At 38.5% G+C, this 26,158-nt stretch overlaps 1 protein-coding gene across 1 annotated transcript in view; it reads right to left on the reverse strand.

Moving 5' to 3' along the window:
* alk (ALK receptor tyrosine kinase) overlaps positions 1-26,158 on the reverse strand; it is a 582,818-nt gene that overhangs the window by 74,123 nt on the left and 482,537 nt on the right. The window contains exons 7-11 of the mRNA XM_055155128.1: positions 21,557-21,688; positions 14,183-14,317; positions 10,428-10,531; positions 7,820-7,992; positions 4,909-5,003 (exon numbers count right to left, since the gene is read on the reverse strand). Of these exons, the coding sequence (XP_055011103.1) occupies positions 4,909-5,003; positions 7,820-7,992; positions 10,428-10,531; positions 14,183-14,317; positions 21,557-21,688 (639 nt within the window). The remainder of the gene's footprint in view (positions 1-4,908; positions 5,004-7,819; positions 7,993-10,427; positions 10,532-14,182; positions 14,318-21,556; positions 21,689-26,158) is intronic.

Below are 26,158 nucleotides of genomic sequence, written 5' to 3' on the forward strand. Positions count from 1 at the left end.
TTTTTTATTGCTGCACCATAACTCTTCATTTAAGCAAAGAGACTTGTAATTTGATATATTGTGATGGTCCACGATATTATTGTGAGAACTCTGACGATACAATATCATGATATTTCGGTTATTGTTACATCCCTATAAGAAACTATTCAAAGTTGACTAATAGAGAGTAATCTAGGCTCAGGACTCTCAAACAGACATGGGCTGGACTGAGCTCATAATGAAGTTAGTGCAAAATGGCAGCCAGAGATGAACTTCCTGTCCTGTCTAATGTAGTGACATAGTGACATTGGTGAAGATGAAATGACAGTCCAGCCCAACATCTGAAGGTTGGCTGATAGAACGCCCAGCTCACTCCATACATCACGAGAGAGGGGAGGGTGCTGGAAATCTGCGCATAACGCCTATGATCTAGTTTCCTCGCAGTAACACAGCGGCGAGCCCCAGGTAGGCCTATAACGTAGAGAGATCTGTCACGCTAATCGCTAACGGTGATCAGTCTGAAGGAACGCCATGTTGGGCAGAGGCTTCGACAGCGCCCTGACTGATAGCTGAAGGAATGAGTGTGTGCGGAGTGCAGCTGTAGATAATGGATCCCAGCCCAGATTAAGAAGTGCCTATGTGGAAAATGAGCAGAGCGGGGGATAGATGACGCGTCGGCACTGGGACACGTAAAACACAAATTGGCGAGCAAATCTCCGTCAGAAAATGTCAGTGCTTAAAATAAAGCTCCTGCTCCAATAAGGCAGTGTTGATTTAGGTACAGTGTGACTATGCCCGCAACCTGAGCAGCTAATAAATAGACTGGCTTATACCAAGGTCTGCTCACTATTGTACTGGATTTTCACATTTACACTTAAAAGGTTCAGTATGTAACTTTGCAAAAGTGCATCTTACATATCTTACAGGCCAGATATGTGGAGAGAGAAATCACCTCACAGTATCTGCATGCATATCAAGACATTTTTTAGTATTTGATTTAACCATTCCAGACCGAAGGGAAATTTTAGTACATTATTTCTCGCCTGGATTTTTTTTTCTCAATTTTGCTACTCCCCCTTTTACCCCCTAATGAAGTGTTATACATCCTTTTACAGTACAGTCTGTTATTTCACAATCTGCTGCTGTAGTTGTGTTGTATGGTTGTAATAAAAACTACAGGACCAGATATACAAATGAAAAAAGAAAACGGAAAATAAAATTCACACTCTTTCACACAAAACACAAAGCAAACATATACAAACAACTTTTTGGACATAAAAAACATATTTAATTTAGGATCTTAGCTACAACACAGCTGACAGCTCATGTCAGCTCATGTCAGGTCCAGGGCACAGAGCCATATCACTTCCTGCATTTCCATGATGTTTATTACTTTTGGATTTGGACATTTGGACTGAAATAAACATTTCAAATAAAAATAGCAAGGGATGTGCAATTACAAGAGATGTAATGATTTACAAATCTCTCGGTACGATATTATCATGATATGCATCTCACAGTACGATATTTATTGCGATATTTTGAAGAGGCTGATATAATTGTAGATAGGACGCTTTTTTGCTTTTAAAATACCATGACAAGATTTTGGTGTGAATTATTTCTGTCATAATCCCAAGAATTCATATAAAAACATATTTCTTCGTGTTGTCTATGCTGAAATGAATCATGGGATATGTAGTTCCTGATGTTTATTAGCTATTCGTGCTATAAAACAATGTATTGCAAAGGATTTTGTAATTCGATATGTTGTAACAGCCCACGGTATTTTTGTGATAGTTTTGATATCACGATATTTCGGTTATTGTTACATCCCTAGCAATTATGCAGACCGTAATTTTTCAGTTATTTGAGAAATAACTGCACTTTGAGCAGCTTTTTCAGTTGTTACAAACATAAATGCTTAGAGCAATCGACCATTTTGACTCACTACACTCTGGAAAAGTTTGGGCCAATCAAAATGGATGTGTTCGGCTATAAACAAATTTCCTGTTGGACACTCATTTTCCCTGCGTCATCACACAGCGTACATGTGATGTAGGATAATGCTGGAAATATGCCGTTATTCAAGGGAAAAAAAAGTAAGTTTCTATCTTTTATGGTTGCAAAGTTATGTGCAGTTATGTAAAAAATGTCCACCGGTATACTTGGACTGGAAGGGTTAATGCAAGATAGATAGAAGTCTAATGCCACTGTGTAACATTCCAGGAAAGCAATTTCATCTCCATGGAGACAAGCAGCTGGTTAACCTCCCACTAGAAAACTTAGTGCACCTTTGAGATAGCAACTACAGAGGCAATTTTCAAACATATCCGATTATATAATGTGATCAAAAATCACAGAAGAATGCAAATATTTTCCAACGTGTAAAGGTTCTGCTAAAATGTCACTTGTTTCAAACTGCCTCATACAGACACAACTGTATAAATAAAGACTTCCATGTTGTAATGCATAGACACATAACACATGATTAAAGAAATGCATTGGTTTAGAAAATGCAATTTCTTGGTATCAGTACATCAATTAAATATAATACTTCTCATTATGCAAAGAACAATTTACAGTCAAACTCATATTCAAGATCAAGTCCATGCACTGAATAATAACTCAAACTAATTTCCAAGACACACACTCGCACAGCTTAGTTTAAATGCCGAAGAAACACCTTTAAATGATTGGAGAGAGTAGAAGCTAATCATCTGCCAGTGACCATGTCTGTTAAACACGCTTCCTCCTCGCTATCTTTCCTCTGAGCTATATTGAGCGACAAAACCACCCAGACATTACTATTCCCGGCACAGATCAAACAGGTTTCTGCAGATATGGAGAGACAGAGGAAGGCACTGAACTGCTAACCTTTGATTCTCCTCATGCAAGACGTTACTTGTCATTCCGCCCCTGTTTGGAAACTGATAAGTCATCTCAATTATAACAAAAAATACCTAGAGAGGTGACGTGAGGCTTGACCTTTTGGGGGCCGGCTACAACTCTGGAACACATGCCCTTATCAATCAAGCTGTGATATTGTGTTCATTTCTGACATTTCACGACCCTAGGGGCATTCAACGAGACTAGATAAAAAATGTGCTTGTGTTTGTGTTGTTATGTTTGTGCTGTAACTACTATAGGGGAAAGTCATTCTTAAGATATTTTAGAAAGTTGGTTGGTTCTAAAGTTTGTCACGTCAGTTGATGTCATATACTACTTTATCAAATCTCCAGTGGTTTATTTATTCAAAGAAATCATGCCTGACCAAAACCAAGTAATGGCAGGAGGTAAGGATGGGCATGATTAGTCGTCTAATCGATAATTGATCATTAAGAATTTCGTCGATCACGTTCTTTTTAATCAACAAACTGAATGTAGGTTGCTGTGCGTAGTGTAAGGAGATGAGGCTGCGTCTGATACAAACACTGCAGTTGCAGCCTCATAATCTCATGTTTGAGCTCTGGCTCCTTGGAGACACTGTACCACTCAGTGAGTGTGTTTACATGCACATCAGTGTCCCGGGTATGATCGGGTTTTTTGGGCATCCTGGTTTTGTCAAGGTGCATGTACACACAGTATCCCGGGCACTGCAACATAAAGTGCATGTGTCCAAAAGACAAACAATTTTCAGTCTTTTCATCACAGCAGTAGTCAAAATAAATAAAGTGACCAACATAAATAAAGTGAGTGAAATGACTGTTAAATAAAGAACTGTGCTAAACCTGCACACGTCTGATCTCTGAAAACATGAACCATCTCCAACACAATACACACACAGAACAGACTCACCATCATCATCAACATCCCTCTGTCACAGAAAGAACACTCTTCTGAGTCATGTCCTTTAGTCCGACAGAAGCTGAACCACATCAGGACACAAGGAAAGAGCTGCTTTTATCAGTGCTTTTAGTTTATGCAAATGTGTTATGTGGTTATATTAACAAATGTATCAGAGCTGCATTAAACACATTATAATGTCAAACGGACTGATGTGGCTCTATAGTGGTTATGGTTTATATGTTGTAAAGTTGAGTTTATTTATGCAGATTAGTGATAATAATACTAATTATGATCATTTTAATATAAAAACATTAATGATTAATTGATTGTTAATTCACTTGACGATGGATAAAAAAAAAATAATCGAATGCCCATCCCTAGTAGGAGGTGCTTTATCCTTTACATTGTGCTGCAAGACCAACTGTAGGGCTTGGTGAGCACAGAACTTTTGGTACAGAGCAGAAAGTGTAGATTTTCCATCATAAACACTTTATTAATACTTGCTAACAAGGTACCAATCAAAAGAAATGGTAGATGCTACACATTCATTTAGCTAAAAACTGTATTGTTTTATTATCGACTCTTCGCAGAGAGTCCTTCGTCGTCCCCCGAACAGTATCGACTGGAGCCATACCACATTGATAACAGGCAGAATGCTGAACACATCAATCTGGTGTTAGCAAAGTTAGCTTTATCCCATTCAAGGAAAAACATTTCTACATTTTAGAGTTATAAGTGATGGTATTTAAAGTCTCCATATTGGGTTTTTTGACTTTACACACACTACTACATACTTAAAACCATTCTTCATCCTTGACAGCTGTTGAATTTTGTGTGAATTCTGACATTTAAAAATGTTATATTATGGTGCAACAATTCAGAGTTACGTTACTTTGAAAATTTGATGCGTTTTCATCCTCAACAAAAGAAGAGGCATTTGAAAACACCGAACAGCCTTCATGAACTCCAACTCCCTTTAAGTATGCTCTATCATCTTGCACCACTTTAAAAATCTACATTCTCCCTGTGTGGACTGTGTTTATCAAGGGTAATCGGCGAGGCAATCCTTCAAACAATGTGCCAATCTGACCCGGGTCTGATGTAGCATATTAAGAGCAGGGAAAGGGCAAATCCAACACTCACATGCCAAGAAGCAGTCCATAGTGAACGAGATGTTGTCAATGGAGATCACTGAACCCACGCCAGGTCCATCCTCAGCGCTGAACTGCAGCCAGAACCTGTGCAAGTACAATACAGGAAAGACCATGAGTGGACAGAGAAAATAATTGGTTACACCAATAATAACTACACCATAATTAGTTTTAATGAAGCATCTAGAAAGACTGAATTCATAATGAGCATAAAGAGTTAATTAAGAATGATTCAGGCTGAGTAACTGACTACTTAATAGGTTAGGGTTAGGAGTCAAGATTAGTCAAGAAGAATATTGTATACAGTAGTATCAGTGGTTGCATTTTACTTTATAATACAGTAATTAAAAGGTGATAAGAGCATAGTTTCAATTTGGTTTGAGATAAATGATACAATCTTGAACATTTGACACCAAACTCTTGCTATTTGCTACTTATTTTCTATTTATTATTACCATTTATATTTTTTGGTCTTTGTTATTGTATTTGTTGTGATGTGTGAGATACTGTGTCCAAATATTTTCTCTTGTGGATGAATAAAATTTGTCTAAGTGTAAAAATGTGTCCCTTATCCACACAGTTATAGTGTAATTATCATTGTTGTGCTTTTAATTACCTACTTATATCTTATTAATATAATATTTACTCACTTACTCACTAGTACTAAGTGTTACTGTAATACCAGTGAAAGGTGTTGTGTGTTAGCAGTGCTTGTTGTATGCTTCTCTTTTTTTGGTTTGACATAATTGATGGATAAAGCTGACTGGTAATTGTTAAAGTTATATTCAGTGTGTTGTGGTGTGGTTGGCTTATGACACCAAAATCCATGCTGCCCTGTTGTTTACAATTGGCACACACCATATTCATGAATAAATCATGTCTACCTGTAAAACACTGACATTTCACACGTAGCTTGAATATATCTTGAATATATTTATTCCTCCTCTTCTTCTAAGAGAAATGGCTTGTGTGAGTTGAGTTTGCACTTCTGTCTGTATTTCTCTTGAGCCTGGGACTTTACAAAGGTCACTGGGCTAACGCTGACAGGTCCACCTACTGCTTATGGACATGACATTCTAATTAAAAGCACAAGTGTGGCTCGCTACATAACCAGGAATAAAATATTAATCACTCTCAAGAGGGTCAGATTATACAAGCTTCGATGGCAGTGAACCTTCCAGTCAAGGCAACACACAAAATATCTGCTGCCTTTTCTTGTCTTTTCTTTTCTTTCATTCAGCTATAGTGTCTCTTTCATTTGCTTTTTTTTCTGTCATAATTAAGGCCACCTATAATTATGCAAAAGAGGGAAGCCTAGTTCTTCTTTCATGCTCTAGAAATCATTCATTTTAGGTTGGAAGGAAATGCTGCTGACCCAATTTCAAATCTGCGTTTATGAAAGATGAAATTGAAATCTAAAAAGCTATAAATCATCTGCCTGTGTCAAAGCTTGGATATTGCTTTTTTTTTTTTTCATGTAAGAACCTAAACTAAAACCACGTAATGCATTGAAGTAACCTGAAAACAGCAGATCTATAGCTTAAATTATAAAATGAAAACTGACACATTTCTTAATTATGATTTAAAGGTGTACTAGTAACATCGATGCTTGTGTGTTTGCCACCTGTTTGTCTACATGGATATGTTATTGTTATATTTGGGGTGTTTCACAGTATGGCATTAAACTTGTTGCTCTCCATGGACATAAGAAGATGACATCACCAGGCTAGAGCAGTGAATGCACAGCAAGAATGTACGTTTTTCAAGATGTATTTCTCTTTGCAATAAAATACATGTAACTGAATGGATGAAAAGTTTAATGAGATACTGTGGAACATTCGAGGAACAAGCACTGCAATTTCAGGTCTATAATATAATATATGGATGGATTCTTTGTTTGGCACATTGTCCATTCATATATATACACTCTATGGTTTGGCAACTCAGCGGATACGCGCAGCCTGAGTGTCGAAAATGTCGCTGTCTGTGCAGTTAACATATGGTTAACATGAAGTTGCTACACTAGCTAGCGATATTGTCAGCGCATGACAACAGTTTATCGCAGTGTGATAAAATAAGTTATGATGCTAAATGAACTTTAGTGAGTGGTGTGGTGTCTCAATGACCGTCTCAGTACGTAAATGATGAGAAGAAACATCTCAAACTTCAGCAGCCAGACATCCACTCATACCTGATGGATAGAACTAGCCCCGCTCCCGGGAGAGACTGAAATCTGCTGAAATCCTACAAGACACTGACATGACACAGACAGGACAGCGGCTCTTTCTGCAGGAGACATGTGCAGTAGAGTGCAGGGAGAGACGGGGGTGATGCGTCGAGGAAGATGCTTGTTTGATTGTGTTTTGAACAATTATTTTGTGCCTCATGCACACACCCTCCTCATGGAAAACACACGAAAAAATGCAGATGATGCAGCTTTTAAGTTAAAGGCAATTGATGTGGCTGTGGAAGAAGGAAACAGAGCTGCTGCACGTGAGCTCGACATCACTGAGTCGATGGTGAGATTTTGGCGACAGCAGCCGGACGAACTGACTCAGTGTAAAAAGATGACAAAATGTTTCAGAGGTGATAAAAGCAGACGGTCTGAACTTGAAAACGTTCTTGAAGATGAGGACACCTGCGGTTTATATTCAGGTGCATTCGGGTGCAGGTAAAATTTTGTTAAAATTTTGTTTATGTGGCTTTTATTCAGGTGCGTTCAATAGTTCAGAAATTACGGTAGGTGGCTGGACCTTCACCAGAAAGTAGTAGTTCACGTTTAAAAACACAGCTTTTACCACTATTAATCAGTTAAACAGTGTCATATATGTTACTGTTACTTTTCTAGCATGCGCTCTGTTGTTTTACTTAAAAGTACTTTGAGAACATTGGTGTGTATTTACCAATCTGCCAGCCCATAGAGAGGCACAGAGATGAGCTTCCAGCCTCGCTCAGATCTGGGCTCACTGGCCGAGTGCCACAGTCTGCGCTGCTCCTCTGGTCCAGTGCTGTTCTCCACAATCCACAAGGAGAGCGCCCCCTTCTGTAGGCCTCCAGAACACACCCAAAAACGAACCTGGATAGAGAGCAGGGATTTGACATATTTGATGACAACATGGAATGCTTGTGGCATTTCAGTAAAATCTGTAGGACAAGGTAAACATTTGTGAGTCATGGGAGTACACATATTACATTTTTCCAAGCTCAATCAGCAACAACCATCTGCTCCTTTTAATTATTCTTCAATTATTAGAATTCTACAAAACAACATTTTCTGTATCTCTGCCTTCCCGCTTCAGCACAAATCAATAATTTAGCTGCTTAAAGAACAGGCATGCTGAGAATAAACCTGCACAAACCAAAACAACACAGCACTCCATTGCAGGAATTAGACAGTGAAAGGAAGTGAATCAGAGGCTAGCTAACAAGCGTTGGATGTAACCAAGTCCCAATACAGTGCTTTAGAGGAGAGCCGGGGATGTTATTCTCGCCTTAAGTGAAACCAACAGTGTCCTAAACAAAATATCCGCATGGAACAGAAAACACCGCCAGCCAAGACCACTGCTTACCAATTACAGTCAATGCTTGTGTCGATACTAGGCCTTATCTCGCAGGCAGACCCCACACGGCGATGGCTAACAGCGCCTAGCTTACATGCACTACCCTGTCCCTCTTTGGGCAGTACATGAAAGCAGCACAGCTCTCCGGCAAACACCCAAAACTAATATCTTCAAAAAGCAGTCCAGGAGAGGGGAAGCAGGCTGAGATGTGAAGAAGAGGATTTGGAGTGTTAATCTGGAATCATGCGTAGACTTTGGCGGAGTTTCAAGGAGGCCTGGGATAGCTTAGTTAGCTCAGGGTGCTATAATCCAATCCACAGCCCAAATGTGCACCTCAAATGTCCGGCTTGTTTTTACCAGCGCGACCCCAGACGTCTGCTTATTTCCACTGTTGGGCAAGTTACTTCAAAACTGTAATGTGTTATTTTTATTACTTGTTGCTGTCATTTCAAAGTAATTTGTTACTTTACAATATTACTGTGTTTAAAATGTAAAACATTACACGACTATTGCAGCACTTTAAGTTACTCTCACTAAAATAACTGTCGCTGTCAAATAACAATCAGCAAGCGAAGATGCTGAACTTTTGCACCATATATGGGCTGAACCAGGACTAAACCAAGACTGAACCAGGACTAAACCAGGAGGACTGAACCAGGACTGAACCAGGACTAAACCAAGTCTAAACCAGATCTAAACCAGGAATAAACTAGGAGTAAATCAGAGCTGAACCAGGAATAAACCAGGTCTAAAACAGGTCTAAACCAGGACTGAACCGAGGACTGAACCAGGACTAAACCAGGTCTAAACCAGGACTAAACCAGAACTGAACCAGGACTAAACCAGGACTTAACCAGAACTGAACCAGGACTAAACCAGGACTTAACCAGGTCTAAACCAGGACTAAATCAGGACTAAACCAGGACTTGGACTAGGACATGGAATCTAGGGTCGCCCATGAGAGAACCCCGAGCCCAAGGAGCAAGGTGTCTGCAAAGCACGATCAGGCATCGGCTGTGATTAGCCCCGTGTCCGACATTCGAAACCATAACGATGGCATTTCACTGCTGCTGATATCGCTGTGTATGAATGAAATTAAATGAATGAAAAACCCACCACTTCAATCCAGGTTAAAAATTTATTGTGACGCTCATTACTGACATTTACCATGTAAAATATTACCTTTTTTTCCCTGTAATGCCTTACATTACTGCATTACAGCAAAAAGCAATGTAGTACAGTAATTTGTTACTTTTATAACGCGTTACTCCCAACACTGCTTATTTCTGATCACACAATCTCTCCACTTACTGTCAAGTGTATTCACACCCAGTCTCGTCTTTGTTTTACATATGCTAAGTACACACACGGATGGAAAATTAAAACAGGTTTAATTTTGAATGCTAAACCCATTGCCGTCAATCATGTCCTGAAGTGCGCCACCTCTTCACCCCGCGCTCCAGCCGGATCCGTGCACCGCCTTTTGAATAAAACATGGATTATGTTTCCACGCCAGGTCAACGAACAGCACTAAAGATTGACGAGGTCAGACTTCTCTGTAACCATGGAGACGCAACACTTTGGCTGTGAGGTAAAGTCTCAGCATTTTAGTTCTTTTTAAGCTTTATTAGCGCTCAAAGTAATTAACATGTCAGACAAACTCTAGTGTTTACACATATTTTGACGGGTGCTGTCTCTGGAAAGGAGATGATATGTCAGCAATTAAATGAGTTGACATTTAACAACTGAGTGGCATATTCAAATCATAAAGTTGAAGAGACAAAGATCCACTTTAATTCTTGTAAAAAACAAGTTAAGTTGTTTTTCATGATTTCATTAAGGACACAAGAATAAAGTACTATTGTAAGAGAAAACATTTTTAGCTCAGAGTTTTCAGAAAATAACAAATTTACAGAAAATTACAATTCAAATCTCAAAATGCTTGGCTTACCTTGCAAGGAGAGTTCCTGAGAGGAGGAGGATACATGGGGCTTCTTAGTAAGGCTGACCCCCTCTGTCCCTTGGTCTGACCACCCTCCACACTGAACGTACCACCTAAAGAAAGTCAAAAGTATATAGTCATATATATAGTACACACATATACACCCATATAATCCAAGTACTCTTTAAAAAAGGGGCATTTTACTTTCACGGGGTACTAAAAGCTAACACATTTAGATCACCATGTTACCTTTTATCATTTGAAAATGCTATATTTGCTGAAAACGTGTTAATGCGTTTTATAAGTTTCACTTTTCTTTTTCTTTGGTTTTTTTTTTTGTTTCCCGTGCAAAGTCACTCCCCCTTTATAACACTCGGCATGCATCCCACCTGAAACTAGTTTGTCAAGTTGTTCAATTTTGTATCATGCTTTTGTATTGTTATGACCCCAGACCTCCAGTTCTTTGACCTGTTTTGTGTGTGTTTTAATTTTTCTAGTCCCTGTGGATTCCTGCTATGAGAGCCCTGGTCTCTGATTGGTGGAACACTTCTACACTTGCCAATCCTGCGTCACCTCAAGCCTCCTCCACATATTTAAGAAGATTCTCCACATCTGTTCGGGACTGCTGGCATTGGTGGCCAGTCTGCCATTTTGTTTGTCTCTCATTCGTGTTAGTCACTCATTTTTGTACTCGTACGTGTCTGACTTCGTTTGTGTTGAGACATTCAGTTAGTTTAGTTTAGTTTAGTTCTGTTTTGTGCTTTTTGTTTTGTCTCTCGATTCTGTTTGTGGGTTTATGTGGTTTTACTTTGGGACACTTGTGATCTAGACTTGTATGTTAATCCTGTTATTTTATTTCTTAGTTTAGGTTATTTTCTGTACATATTTTAGCCTGTTATGTTAATTTACATTTTACATTCCTGTTAATTAAGCATTACTTAATTTATTCCATTTTCCACCTTGTTTTTTGTTACTTTCCTGACCCTAGTGAATTGGGTTGTAACAGCATTTTTATGGAGAATTTTTATGTGTGAGCATGGATGAGGTGGGCTTGTGGGCTGATGAGTATTGCACAGAATCTTACTGCAAACTGTAAAAGGATTCAAATATGGTATAGGAGAGATCACAATATGCATGTTGACATATACAACCTCTTCAGGAATGTTTTTGATGAGGGAACAGCATTATAAACAAGGTAAAAAGCTTTTTTTTTTTTTTTTTTTAAAAAGGAAAATAGTCCCTCTTTAAAATGATCCAGACTCACAGTGGTAAAGTACCTTCCTATGAATTTTCTGCCAAAGTAATTGTCCTGATGGTACAGAAAATCCCACTCTCTAAAACCACTAAAAACACTGCAGGAATGGGTCCCTAACGGCCACTAGGATTTCTTAAAATAGTTCAGAACAAAATGTCAGCAAAGCGAGACTTAAAAGCTCTCATCTGAATAAACTGTGGACTAACTACAATATACTAGACTATTATTACTCAGTTGGACAGTTAATTTTCTGTATTCCCAATAGCTTTTATAATTCGTAGCTGTGCCTTTTGTTTATTTAGGTAATTTATTATGCTAATTAATGCGTTTTTTTGTGTGTTAACCAGCACTTCGGGGGAATGGTGGCTGTTTGTACAATTTCAAATATAAATAGACCTGGCAGCTGAAAATGATTTAAAAAGAATTCATCTGGACCATTCAAGCGACTTTTTCACTCCTGACACAAAGTGGAGAAAGAGCTTTTTGAAGGGTGTTCTGACATGAAAGTAAGTTTTCTTGGTCTGGAGTGGGTGAAAGCCTCAGACTAGTTTTAGGATTGTTTTTTATCCACATGTCCTTTTGCTATGAGGCAAAGCTGTTAACAGTCGTTTTCTACCTTCAACTCTTCGACCAGGTCCAGGCAACTTCATTTAGTTCTGTTACTTTGTGTTTCAGATAGCCTCGCTGAGCTCACCTAACTTTTTCAACTCCCCTACAAACTCTTGTCCAGATTAACACATTTTATCATTTTACCAACCTTCTACTTACAATATTTTAGGGAGGAGGGCAGGACAGAATTCACTAGTGGAATTGGCATTTGAATGGTCAGATTTCAGATGTTTTGAGCAGGTTTATGGTTAATATGTCTGTAACTACTTCCTATCCTACTTTACTATCCACATAAAACTCCCACAGTGGTTAACATCTTCTCTGTCAGCAGAAATGAGCTGAAGGACATTTTCACCAAAATGTGCCTATTTTTCCTCAATAGTGGTCATTTAAACTTCAGGCTGAAGTTAAAATAGCAAGTTTGGGAAGCCCTTATCTAATGAATAATAACAGGGCTCAAATGATGATCCGTATCATGAGATTTTGTTTGGTTATTTCTTTAAAGCTCCCATATTACTCAAAATAGTCTCTTGTAAGCTTTAATGTTATAACGCTGTTAGCTCATCAAAAACATTCCTGGAGTTGTGATTTGTTTCATTCAAACACTCAGGAAATTATGCTGAAACACAATCATCCTGCTTTTAAAAAACATCAAGAAATCAATGCTAAACAAGCACAGTGCTTAACTTATGCAAAACTATTTTCTGCGTGTTTCCCTTATGATAAAAGATGCTGTTATGTTTTGATTGTTACAGCGATTTACTGTTAATGTACAGTCAATGTGTTATGCTTTTATTATGAGAGTGGACTGTGCACTTACAGAGACTAATGGGGATCCTTAAATAAAGAAATAAACAAAACACGCATGTTTAAGTAACCCATTATTATCAGTCTGTCTACATCTCCAAAGCTCAAAATGCTCTGTTCCACCTTGTGATGTGATGGTAATTCTAGGGTTGAAAATACCAAATAATTCAAGTGAAGGAGAAATCACAAGGTGGAAAAGTGTTTTCTGTTTGAGAGAAGAACTGAGTCTAGGTTTGTAAGATTTGTGTGATAAACATGAAACAGATCACTCCAGGTATGTTTTTGATGAGAAAACAACATAATAACATGGATCAGAAAATAGTGCCCTTTGAGGCCCCATTTACACGTACACGGGTATTTTTAAAAATGGAAACATTTCCCTTCGTTTGTACCCATCTTTTACAGACAAATGCGAATTAACCTCTGAAAACGAGTCTTTATAAAAACTCCGGCTAGAGTGGAGATTCTGGAAAACTATGGTTTAGCTTTTGCGTATAAAGTGAGATAAACAGAGTTTTAGGAGCTGACATGCCAAAAGTGTGACCAGTGTTTCCCTTTTGCTCTGATGATGATGATGGAGCATTCAGAGCAGCAGTCGCATTTCTTCTGACAGCTGATGTATCTTATTCATGACCATAGACCAATGAGAGCTTGGAGGTAAGCAATTTTGCCACCTCTTTTAACAGATCTGTGGAGAGGCAAGCCCGCTCAGTAATTTTTTCAAGGTATTTTTGAGTAATACTTACAACTGTAATGAAATAAATGCTACAGGTTTGAATCTAATCCAGGTGGCGCTCAGAGGTTTGGCGTAGTTATGATGGCGTTCAGTGGAGTATTTATGAAGGTTGATGTAAACAAAAACTGTTTTGAAAACGATGCTATGTGCACGATGTTATTTTGGAAAACGGAAGGAGGGAAATATTTATTTCTCAACATACCCGGCTCTGTGTAAACGTAGCCTAAAATGCTGTAAAAACATTCAGTTATTTACAGACCCCTGTCCCCCACCTGAAACTTTAACATGAACTTATAAATTTGAAGGAACACAGTAACATGCACTATTGTTCAATTCTTCTTATGCTAAATGTCTCACCTGATGATGGACAGATCTGCCTAGTCGCTTTAGCCGGGCTCTGCAGTCTTCTCCAGGAAAACGTGCGCCCCGGAATCGACTGCCACATGCACTCGCCCTCTTCAAAGGAGCAGTAGCTTCCATTGAGGAATCGCCCTGTGCAAGAAGAGAGATAGGAGAGGGAACATGTCAAGGCTGGATGATAAGGAGTAAGAGTGTAATGAGTGGACGGGCGTCGCAGGGGGTGCCAATAGGGGGCGCTGATGAGAGATTGCATTGAAGTGTTAGAAAAGGGACCAGGAGGGCATGAAGAGATCAAGAAGTTGACAGAGACGGCACAGAGGTTGGGAGCAGCAGGAAAATGGGGGGTATGATATCATTAATAGAGCCAAGCTAAGTCACCAGCTAAGTGCGCGGGAGAGGAGAGAGCAAGAGCACCTTAAGGACCTAGGGCAGCGGAGTAAAAGATGGTAGTTTGGAGAATAAAAGATGGTTGGCACTTTCAACCAACTTGCCCATAAGAAGAGAGTCATTTTTTAGCTCTATTAAAAATGATCCTAACTAAAAATGTGAAAAGATATACAATCACAATTAGACCATTTGCTTGATCTATTCAGTGCTGCTTTCTTTTTAACTAAAGCTGTAAAATATCCCATTTGAACTATTTATCACACTGATCAGCTTTGCACTTAAACTTACATTTGTCTCCAGAGTTACCAGATTCACTTCATCAAAGTTAAAACTCTTCTGAAAACTTTCCTCACATTTTCTTAAAGTTCAGCTGTACATTATTCCTACTGTTACAGCTCATTAGCAATATGTTTCACAAGGAGTCATTGTTAGCTCAGACATACTTCTTACTTTTTGGTATTTAAAAAAGAAATTGGGTCTTGTAGACATTAGGAGGTGTACAACAGGCAGAGGTGAGACCAAGTCGTTGTTTTACAAGTCTCAAGTGTTTGACCTCAAGTCCAAGTTAAGTCCCAAGTCAAATACAGGCAAGTCCAAGTCGAGTCTCGAGTCACTGGTTCTGCTTTGAGCTCGTCTTTAAAGGTTGTATAGAGGATTTTCCAAGGAACGAGAAATCCAGCGACTGTTTGTCCTTTTTCAAATGTTGCGCATGCGTGAAACCACCCCCCCTCCCCTACAGCTCCCTACGTAGAAACGCCTCCTCCCGCCTCCTCCTTACGCCAGAAACAGGTTTGTTTACAGCCGGTGCACTGCACATGACTTGTAAACAACTAACTACAGTGTTGGTTAGGCAAGGTGGAGAAGTGAGGAGCGGGGGGAGCGGGTGCGCGGACATTTCGTGCGCGGACGAGAAGTGAGGAGCAGGGAGAAGAGCGGAGCAGGGAGCAGGGAGAGGAGCAGGAAAGGGGTGCAGAGAAGGTTGCGCGGAGATTCAGTGCGAATGAACTAGCTACAACACGCAGCAGCAAGCGGACTCTTTCTTTGCCTTGAAAATTACGTTTTCAGACATAGGATATCGCTTTCGTGTCCTGAAAAACGTTTGACTAGCTCTTGGAAATAAAGTACGTTTTCATAATAAGCAGAAGTGACCTGTCCAGGAGTAATTTGGCGACCAATGCGTCAGTCTTTAGACCCTGCGTCTGCTTCAGTTGCGCCATCGCTGGAATGAATCTTCAAGAATCACCCTAGTTTGGCTTCGCTGCTTTTCCCCTTGTCTTCTTCTTTCTGCAATCTCAAAAACGGACTTTCTTTTGGGGCTAACTGCTCCTGGATTCTTGTCTGCCATTGCAACAAACTTTGTGCTAACTGCGAGGAAGATATAGGTCAAAAAAGCCGCTAAGAACTGTTGCGTTGGTGGAGTAAACAGCGTCTGTGCGTCTTGCGTCTGTGGACTGCGTGACAGGCGTACGTAAACCACGTACCGGCGGCGCGCAGGCAAGTCAGTTACGCTAGAAACGTAGGGAGATTGATTGACAGCCTGTCAGCTAACAGATAACAAGGCAGTGTCGTTATCTATTGGCAAATGTTTAGCTGGCCCCACCACGTCCAGAGTTGATTAATTTTTATTCTCTTTTTTTTGGTCATCATAATTACAAGGCTACTGCATCTCTATAATGCTATCATTGACAATTTGAAACAAAAAAAAATCCTCCATACAACCTTTAAGTACCAAATACAGCTTAGATTTTTGCAATTTATATGACCTTTAAGAGAAATTGTACTTACAAAATCTTAGTATATTTATATATGAGTATTTATAGAGTATATAAGAGTTGAATAAATGCAAACGTTTCCTTTTTAAATGTCTTGACAAGGTCTCAGTATGAATCATTACAGTCAGAATAGAAAGAATTCAGAATTCTCAAGTCACAGGCCTCAAGTCAAGTCTCAAGTCTTAGCCCAGTTTGTCAAGTCAAATCTCAAGTCCTAAAAATAGTGACTATAGTCTGACTCGAGTCCAAGTCACAACTTGCAAGTTCCCACCTCTGACAATAGGCCTGTCACGATAACTAATTATGAAACACGATATATTACATCAGAAAAACATTGCGATTAACGATAATATTGAAACTACTTAATGCCACTGACACAAAGCAGGATAATCCCAGTAAACCAAATTAAATATACTGGCATGAAACGCAACAAATACAGATCAGAATGAACCAATAATTATCCATAGAACTCACTTATTCAACCTTCTATACAATTCAACCTATAGAAAAGAAAATGCACAAACGATAAATAATGATCCCCAAAATATATACTGTGTTGTCCCTTTTTTCACATATTGAACAATAAATCAATATAGTAATTATCGTTAGTGTACAGCCATTCACATTCAATATTGCTGCTATTTAATTGTGTGAGAAAGTGAATACATGTGGCTAAGACTCAAATTACCGTCGTAATGCTATTGTAGAATTTTGCTTTGTCAGTTTTGCGACGCACATTAGAAATTCTATTCATTCTATTCTCCATATCATCACATCAGCCCCTAATGTACAAAGGCCAGAGTAAAAGTGTTGTTGGAAATAGTCTTGCAGAGATAATGGAGCTGTAACTGGTCTGAGAAGATCATAAAAGAGACTCTTTTTCACAATAACAACCTAGCAAGCTCAGAAAAAAGCCCTTTATGCACTCTCCTCATTCACAAACATCCAAACATATTACTTTGCAAAAAACAAGGACATTATATTCTATGATGTCTGTGTGAAAAGCTCTTCCTTTGTGCTTCTTTTGGATATGTTCTCTCCAGTCTTGAATAATACGATGAGTCATCTGGTTGCATAAGGCAATTAGGGTCACTGCATGTCTAAATGCAAAATATGCATTCAAAGTCATGCGTCCAAACACAGTTAAAATACACATGAAAACACACGTCTGTCTGTCTATGGAAATATACTAACAGAATTAGAAGAACTTTTTTTTTTTTTAACAATATCTTGCAAATGCATAACAGCCCATAGTTAGATTTTTCCTTTTCAAATTACAAATTACATCTTGTAGTTGGGTGCAGTCTGTAGCTATGTGGTGTGTTATTTTTATATTTTTTGCACTTTTCCCCAGCTGGTCTGCTCTAATGCACTCTATGACTTATGGAGTTGACTTTTTCTTTGTGAACTTGCATGTGAAGCATTTGGGTTTTTATAGAAGAAACTGGCAATTTGCAAGTCGTGACCTATATGCAACTTTCAGGTTATAGGGTTCAATCTCCTGAGATACTTTTGCTATTGAACTGGAATTGGTTTTGCTGGTAGTCCATTGGTCGACATACGAACATGCTGTTTTTGGTAACCATCTCTCCAAACTAAACTAATTCAGTGCTTTAAATCAGTGGTCAAAAAATCAATATGCAGATACTGTACTAATCCTAATAGAACTAGATACAGGATGGGGCAGGTGTCAATACATAAAAGACACATCTAAACCTCTACTGAATAGTTACAGAATGGTCTTGTCAGAACTAATATAAAACGAGGTAAAATTAAACTCTTATTTTGTGTGAGGTTTTGTTGATCAGCATCATTAACATTATCTGAACAAATGATGTGAAATCTTGCTACATTAAGATTTAGACACAAACTGCACATTATCAGCTTATTCCTGTTGTGAAATTGCGACATTTATCCCTAGACAAGATCAGAAACTAGACAGAAACTGCCCCTCAGTCTGCTGGTTCTAGCCCGAAGGCTCATGTAAACCTTCCAGAAGGAGGAGGAGGAGGGTGAATCGTCTGTGGGCAGAGGTGTGGGTGAGACGAGTCCTTCATGATGTTGTGTGCCCTGTGCAGAGCGTGTTCTGGATGTCCTTAAACCAAATTCTTACTTCACCTGACAAGTCTTAATAGCATTTTTCACTCTGCCTTTTCTTTTCGACATTCTTTTGTTCGCAATCTGGGCTGAAAGAATAACTTTTCTAGCTGATAAAGCAAAGCCTTGAGCCACTGGTTTAGGAAACTTCTCAAATTGGTTACAGATTCATTTTATGTTCGATGAGAATATAAAGATTCCGCAAAAATGATTTATCAGATACAGTTTTTTGACATTTTGATTCAAGACCAACCTCAAAAATGTGTGATCAGAGCACTTTTCTGTTGCTGCGGCCATAGTTTTAGAATGAAACGGCGGGTCTTTCTCACTTTTGACCAACTGGTGTGATCTCTAACTTTCAAGTTCTTTTTGCATAATGATGTATGCAAACTATCCATTGGGAGAGAGTTTTCTATCAATGCCAGGACTTTTGGCAGTTGACATAGGCAATTTAGATTTCTCTCATAATAAGTTCTGGCACAACTTGTCGGGTTTTCTGTGTTGCAAAACAAATGCAGAATTTGAATGGCTCTGGATCACACAGTGGAATATGTGAGCAGAAGCTGTGTGTTAGGGGCTATATGAGGTAATTGTGCAACGGAAGAAGATGGACCCAAATGCACGGCTACAAGGTAACGGTTGGATTGTAGCGTGAAACGGCTGTGTGAGTGATTGAGAGGAGCTTCATTCATACACACTGACAGCTGGCCTTCATGCTGCTATTAGCATTAGCGACAGGAGAGGCGTTAAATGTGAACTGCGTCCTTGGTAGTAGATTAAAGCTATGTTTCTGATGCTTTTCTACAACTAGGTACTTTATTTTTTCTGATATAGGCTCTTCAATTATACCTGGTTTTCAGAACAAGCAAGTCTACTTGAAGAAACATTTTGGTAACTTTTCCTTTCTTAACAGTTTTCTAGAACCACAATAATCAACAAATTCCACTTAATAATATTTTTGTGATTGTCAAAATTCGATACCCAGATTTGAACCAGGATTTTCTTTTTCTTGGAAATGATTATGCAACATAATAATTTAGCTAAATATGTTTTGTGTCTGATTTTGTGATTCCAGTGAGAAATTTTATCAAAATATCAAAATTGAGGTTTAGAATTGTGTGTTGTTTTTTATAAGTTATAAATTTACAATGTAAAATCCACCACCCACAAAATGCTTCTTTGGAATTCATACAAAACAGAATTTAACCCTGAAGAAAATGTAAGTATATTAAGTAAGTAAAAGTAAAGTGCCATTATGCCTCTGGTTTATTGTATTGTTTTATAAAGGTCAAGATAAACAAGAAATGTAGCGTTACATTTAGTATTTAAAAGTGCCTACAGCCCCAAGTTAGTAAAAGGCTGATTTCGACAATGACCAGACTGAGCAGCTCATTTATCTATGATTTTAAATATTCCTTTAAAATGCTGGATTATTGCATTCAAATGGAGCTAATCCCCAGGGCCGGTCTCTGGAGCCAATTAGCTGAAGATAAATCTGAGCGTTTTGACAATGACAGACTAGCTTTCACCACACCTTTATGTCCCTCTCTCCTGTGTGTGCAGAGCTGTATGCACAAGGGACCATCCTGACCTCCTCTGTAGGCAAATTAATTACAGCAATCTTTACAAATCAAACTATGCTGCTTGAAACATTGTTAAGCAGGCTAGACACAGGCTAGACACACAAACGGACAAAACCTGGGGGACTTGCAGCCGAGATGCGAGACTTAAGAAGAAGAATTGGTTGTAAGTAATTTTTCATGACACATCTAAAAAGGATAAAGATCTAGAATTTCTTTGTTGCAAGGAAGAGGCTAAATGTTTTAAAATAACATTAACCATAAAAGCTGCTAGCTACTAATCTCAAAATTGGCCTTAATAGAGGCACTTTATATGGCATTAATGGAGACAGGTGATACCAAGTTACAGGCAACCATCTCAAACAATGCACGTGTTTCCCAGTCGGTTTCACTTTGTGGAAACCGTCTGACCTCGCAGCATTATGATTTCTTCACTCGACGGTAGGTGAGTACATTTTTATTTAACCAATCACTGCTATTTGTGTAATTCGCCGCTAATGGGGTTAACTGGTATATTAAGCTTTTCCTAAATCTTGTAGGAAGAAGAGCAATAACGTCTTTCCCCTTGATCAAATTCACCAAACATTCCCTTTGTTCCCGCTTTAAATCCTTGATCTCGGGAATCGTTGCCAACACAGAATGTATGGCTCTTTGCTGATTAGCTGGTGCCCAAACTCACACTTCTGGGGTTCTTGCAAACCGTCCAGTGTATTCTGATTCCTGACCTAGTCGCTGGAGTGAAATGAAATTGAGTGGAGGCACTAGGTGGCTCCAGCCTGGCTATGTGTTTCCAGGAACCCTTAGCACTAAAATAGCTGTGAAGTGTTAATAAAAGTTAGTTAAGTTTAATGCCATACTGCAGAATATTCCACTCAAAACAATAACTTAATGAAAATAAGCACACCACTACAGTGCACCCTTAACCATAATAAAACGAGGAAAAGACCATCACAAAGTAAACAAGGTCATCACCTATAATCTGGACTAACCCATGACCAAGGATTTATCTATAGCCAACAGTTTGTTAAAATTACCCTAATACAGTGGTTCTCAACTTGAATATCTTTAGTTTGAACTTAGATCTGTGCATCCTTCATCTGGCAAGAACACAGACTTCAAACTAAATTCAAACTTTATTTACAACACAGCACAGCACGTTGGGACTTATAAAGTCCGAGCAGACAAATTCATACACAGTGAAATACTGCCAAAACCTAAGAGACTTGTAAGTTAAGATGTCAGACTACTTGGCCAGCCTTCCTCTCCCCTGCCTCTGTAAAAAAGCACCAAACAAATGTGCAGAGATATAGAAATAACAACCGTGGAATATGTCTTGGGCGAAGAATCCTAGCCAAGCATAGCCCCATTGCATGCTTTTTCTGCTATATCTTAACCTGTCAGGCATGCCATTTTTTGCACTACTGAACAATGACTTCATTAAAGATGTCCGACCACAGCTGACCGCCTTCACAGTTCAGAAAAGAGATTTTGGGGAACATTATTATATGAAAAGTGTTGTGGTGCGATATACTCACTGCAGCGTTCGCCCTCGTCGTCTCCGAGTGGGCAGTCTGTCTGGAAGTCACACAGCTTGTCCAGTGCAATGGCGGGCCCTTGGTGACAGTGGTACAGGCCCTCCAAGGTGACGTTGGGACCGGGCAGAGAGGCTAGACACAAGAAAAATATTGTGGTAAGTAGAATTCAAGGACAACTCAGATTTATAAGGATAGTGGGTTTGTCCTTCTTGCTTCGGCTTGCTCTAGTTTATTTGTTGTAATGACAGTGAACGTTAGTGTCCATGATGCTTTTGGACCATCATCAAATACATAATTGCACACACACACACACACATGCACATACACACACACAAGAAGTTGCTGATACAATACACACCTTGATACATAGGCCAAGATATGATATGTACCTCAATACAGTGCACTTTCAATTAGATATGATATATTTCAAATCGATTCAATACGGTTCAATAAAAAAAAAAAAAAAGACTAAATCATGGTTGTGATACTAAAAGTTTTTGTTAAACCACATCTTGTGCAAAATGAATATGAAACACAAACATTTTAATCATCAAAACAGTGAAAATGTCAAATATGTCACATAAACGAGTGTCCTTCCTCTGAACAACAAAACTGTATAATAAAAATAATAATAATATTTTTTTGGTATATTTTACTATAATTTAATAAAATATACCAAAAAATACTCTACTCTACATACACGCACACATACACACAGTTTTGGTTTACTGCAAGTACTACTAAATATTTAAATTCAATTCAAATTCAAAAAAGTCTATTGTCAATTCTACATGAAGAATCGAAATTGTGTTTCTCACTCCCAAGTGTATAAATAAATAAAATAATAATAAATGGAAAAGTCCAAGTGTTCTTTGGGGAGATGCATCACAGTAATTATCACACTATAAGTTTCAAGTACCACAATGTACCATGATAAGTAATACTTTATGTATCCAAGTATCACTGTAACTACTACTGAAAATACCTACATTCTATGTTCCACTGTCATCTATGAGTAACAGGCAGTATTTTAAAGACTTAGCATTGTTTGTTTGTTTGTTTTTTTTTACACTGATTCAACATAAAAATGCATTTTAAACGTACATTAAATAGATTCAATAAATACACTTGAATAAATAAATTCTGTTTCAACATTGCACACATACTTGTGAGCTATATGAGTATGTTACTTGAGAACACCATATGGAAGATAATTAGTTTAATCAGATTGAGAATTTGAAATACCGCTGAACTTCTCACTTTTGACTTACTGCACCATTTCCTACTTGTTACTAAGTTAGATCGGATCACTTTGGATCAATTGCTTCTGCCTTGGCATCTTGGAACTTTCCTGCAAATTTTTTTTCACTGCGAATTTTATGCTCTGAATTTTGATTGTTGAATTTGAGGACTTGAAAACATTTGTGCTGAATATTTAAAAGATGAATTTCTTATTTTGAATTTTAAACACTTCCATCTTTCATCAACACATCTTCCATAACATCATTCCTATACATGTTTTTGAATGCAGAAAGCAGGATGTGCTTTAAGTTGGCTGTGTAAGTATCTCTAGTCTTCCAAGTCAACTCTGTAGTCCATAAATATTTGACATGGTGACGCTGGACATTAAAGATAGATGCAGTGCGGATGACATCACCTCGTCCATCAATCAGACGGAGCAGGACCGGGCAGGCAGGAGCATCCTCTGACATGTGTTACAGTTACAAGGTCAAAGGTCAGCGCATTTGTGTCAGAACATGCTGTTGGTTGGATGAGTGAGAGGTAACCCTTTATGAATAATGAGAGAGTGGACTATAGGGAACATATAGGTCAAATAATTAGCTTGGAGTTACCTTTGTTTCACTTGAGATAACCTTATTTAGCTCAGAATACTCAACAGAGGCTTTGCACCGTCACGTGTCCCCCATGGCAACGGTACCTACGCCGCCATGACACTGGGCACGCTATGCCATTGACTTCAGTAGCATCGGAGAAACATGGGCAGGTTTTGTTGTGTATTTGGTTGTTCTAGACGCTCTGAAAGGGATAAAACGAATCGTTTCTTCACTATTCCTCTGGAAATTACTCATCAGGGAGCTCAAACAAGGGAATTATCGAAAAAAAAGACGTGGATTCTGGCTAGCAAAAATAAACCGCAAAGAGATTTCCTATGGTACCATCAAGACAGCCGAAGTTTCATCACGGTATTTGCTATTTAAATTGTTTCATAGCTTATTTAATGAAAGAAGCACATTTACTAAACAAAAATTTAATTAATTTATCCAGGAAAACCCGCACTAGTTTACGATTCAACAAACCCACATTGGGCTTCTATGATCAACATGGCGCACGAGTGGAAGAGTCTGTGAGCTGAACCTCGAAAGAATCGGCCATGAAAAGATCCTCGCAAACATTAGAAAGATCCGCTCGCAAAAAGCGATTAATTCTAGAAGACATAGTTGTGGATAAGCAAGACAATAAAGAAAACATCGGCCCTACGACGAGTGACATGTTTATATGTGCATTGGAAGATACAGTTTCTATTGCCACTCACACTGCAAATGTTTAGTGTTAAATAAGATATAAACAATTTAAATAACAAATACCTTGATGAAAGTGACGTGAGTGTGTCTTGATGGTATCATAGGAAATCTTTTCGCGGTTCATGTTCTCTAGCCATAATTCCATTTTTTTTTTTTCAGTAACTCCCTTGTTTGAGCTCCCTGATGAGTAATTTCCAGAGGAACAGTGAAGAAACTAATCGTTTTATCCTGTTCAGAGCATCTAGAACAACCAAATACACAACAAAACCTGCCCATGTTTCTCCGATGCTACTGAAGTCAATGGCATAGCGTGCCCGGTGTCATGGCGGCATAGGCACCGTTGCTATAGGGGTCATGTGACGGTGCAAAGCCTCTATAGTACAGAATTAAAGTTATCTACATCATTGGAGAGGCGACATAGCTCTCAGTAAGAATACATGTTTTTCCAAGTTTTTTTTTTTTTAAAATAACTCACCTGTAAAGCAAATAGGTTTAATGCCATACTCTCAACATGTCAGGTTCACTTTTATGAATTTCACTGTGATATTTTGTCTATTAATGAAATACTTGTGTTCTCTTTGTGTTAGAAATTCTACTGGAATAAAATTTTAAAAAGACTAGAAAGAAGGTGACCAAGCAGAACTCATTTGAACTCCACTGAATCTTAAATTTCCGTCTGCCTCATTCTGCAAAAATCAGAGGAAAGGGCTAAATTACTTTACAACCACGTGTCAACCAGAGTATTTTAAGATTCTCTATTATGACTTTTTATACTTTCATTGACTCACTGTTTAATTGGACCAACATCTTTGCTTAAAATAAACATTTAAATACATAACTGACTTCTGAGTGCAACCTTTAGTAGATAATCACATTTTAAAATATTGGTTTTCATTTGGGATTAATTACTTTGGTTCACTCTAGTCAAGTTGTGTCTATAAATACTGCTCTTTCAGAAGTGCAAAAAGCCAACGTTATCTTGGAACATCATATTTAAATAGAAGATGTAGAGGAGCAGGTGGCACAAACTAGCAATCTGTCACCAATCACAGACGCTTTACTCTTGTTCTAAATTTGGAACCCATAATTTCCTTACTTTGAAATGCGTGTTCCTTTTAATGCTACCTGTACACACTGCTCCACCAGATGCTTCATGAAATAATACTCCAGATTCACAGCTAATTCAGCTTTTTTTTTTACTGTGACCAAAATGTGAATGGATTCCAAAGTGAGAAATGTCCTTTACCTTTACCTGTGATTACTATGATTATCTTTACGCATGATTTTTCTCAAGAGTGTAGGGTTACATAGGGACGGTGGGGACATGTCACAACCAATATTTGGGGAAGACAAAATAGTCCCTACCAATTTTTGCCATTTTATTTGCATAAACAAAAATATACATTTATTCTGATATTTTTCCAAACTCAATAGTATTACCTGAACACGTTTTAGTTCACATTTTGTTTCTTAGACGTACTGAGATGTATTCAGTGATATGACGACAGGGTTACACCTGCTGTTTCATTGGCTGCAACAGAGTGATGTCATTAGTGGTGTCAGAAGCCTAAACTGGGGAAGCGGCAGGACAGTGCAGCACCTGAAGATGGCGGCTTGAGCAGGCATGAGTGAAGATGCTGCACAACAAACTCTGAAAAACTTTTCAAAAGGAACTTACTTGGCTTCATCTTCAGTTAAACTTGTCTTATAATGAGTCACCACGGAAAAAGAGCGACTATCACCACAAGTGCACCTCTCAAACAGAGCCCTACTCATGCACTGTGAGCAGCCCGACTCTACTGACAATATTCCATGGAAAAATGTAAGGACATGACCTCACAAATATCTCATCACCACTAAACAAAGGGAAATCTGCTACAAACTTCTATATCACTGTTATCCACTAAACAATCATCTTAGAAGGACAATGGACACAAACTGAAAAATGAAACCACCTCTCACTTATTTTGGACCTGCCCAGACTTTTTTTTGGAAAAGAATTCACAACACACAACTTCTTATCCCATTTGACCCTTTCTTATAAAGATGTGCTGTTTAG

The sequence above is a fragment of the Boleophthalmus pectinirostris genome, unplaced genomic scaffold (assembly GCF_026225935.1).
Source record: "Boleophthalmus pectinirostris isolate CB_2022bp ecotype Guang Dong unplaced genomic scaffold, ASM2622593v1 HiC_scaffold_10, whole genome shotgun sequence".
Taxonomy (NCBI): domain Eukaryota; kingdom Metazoa; phylum Chordata; class Actinopteri; order Gobiiformes; family Gobiidae; genus Boleophthalmus; species Boleophthalmus pectinirostris.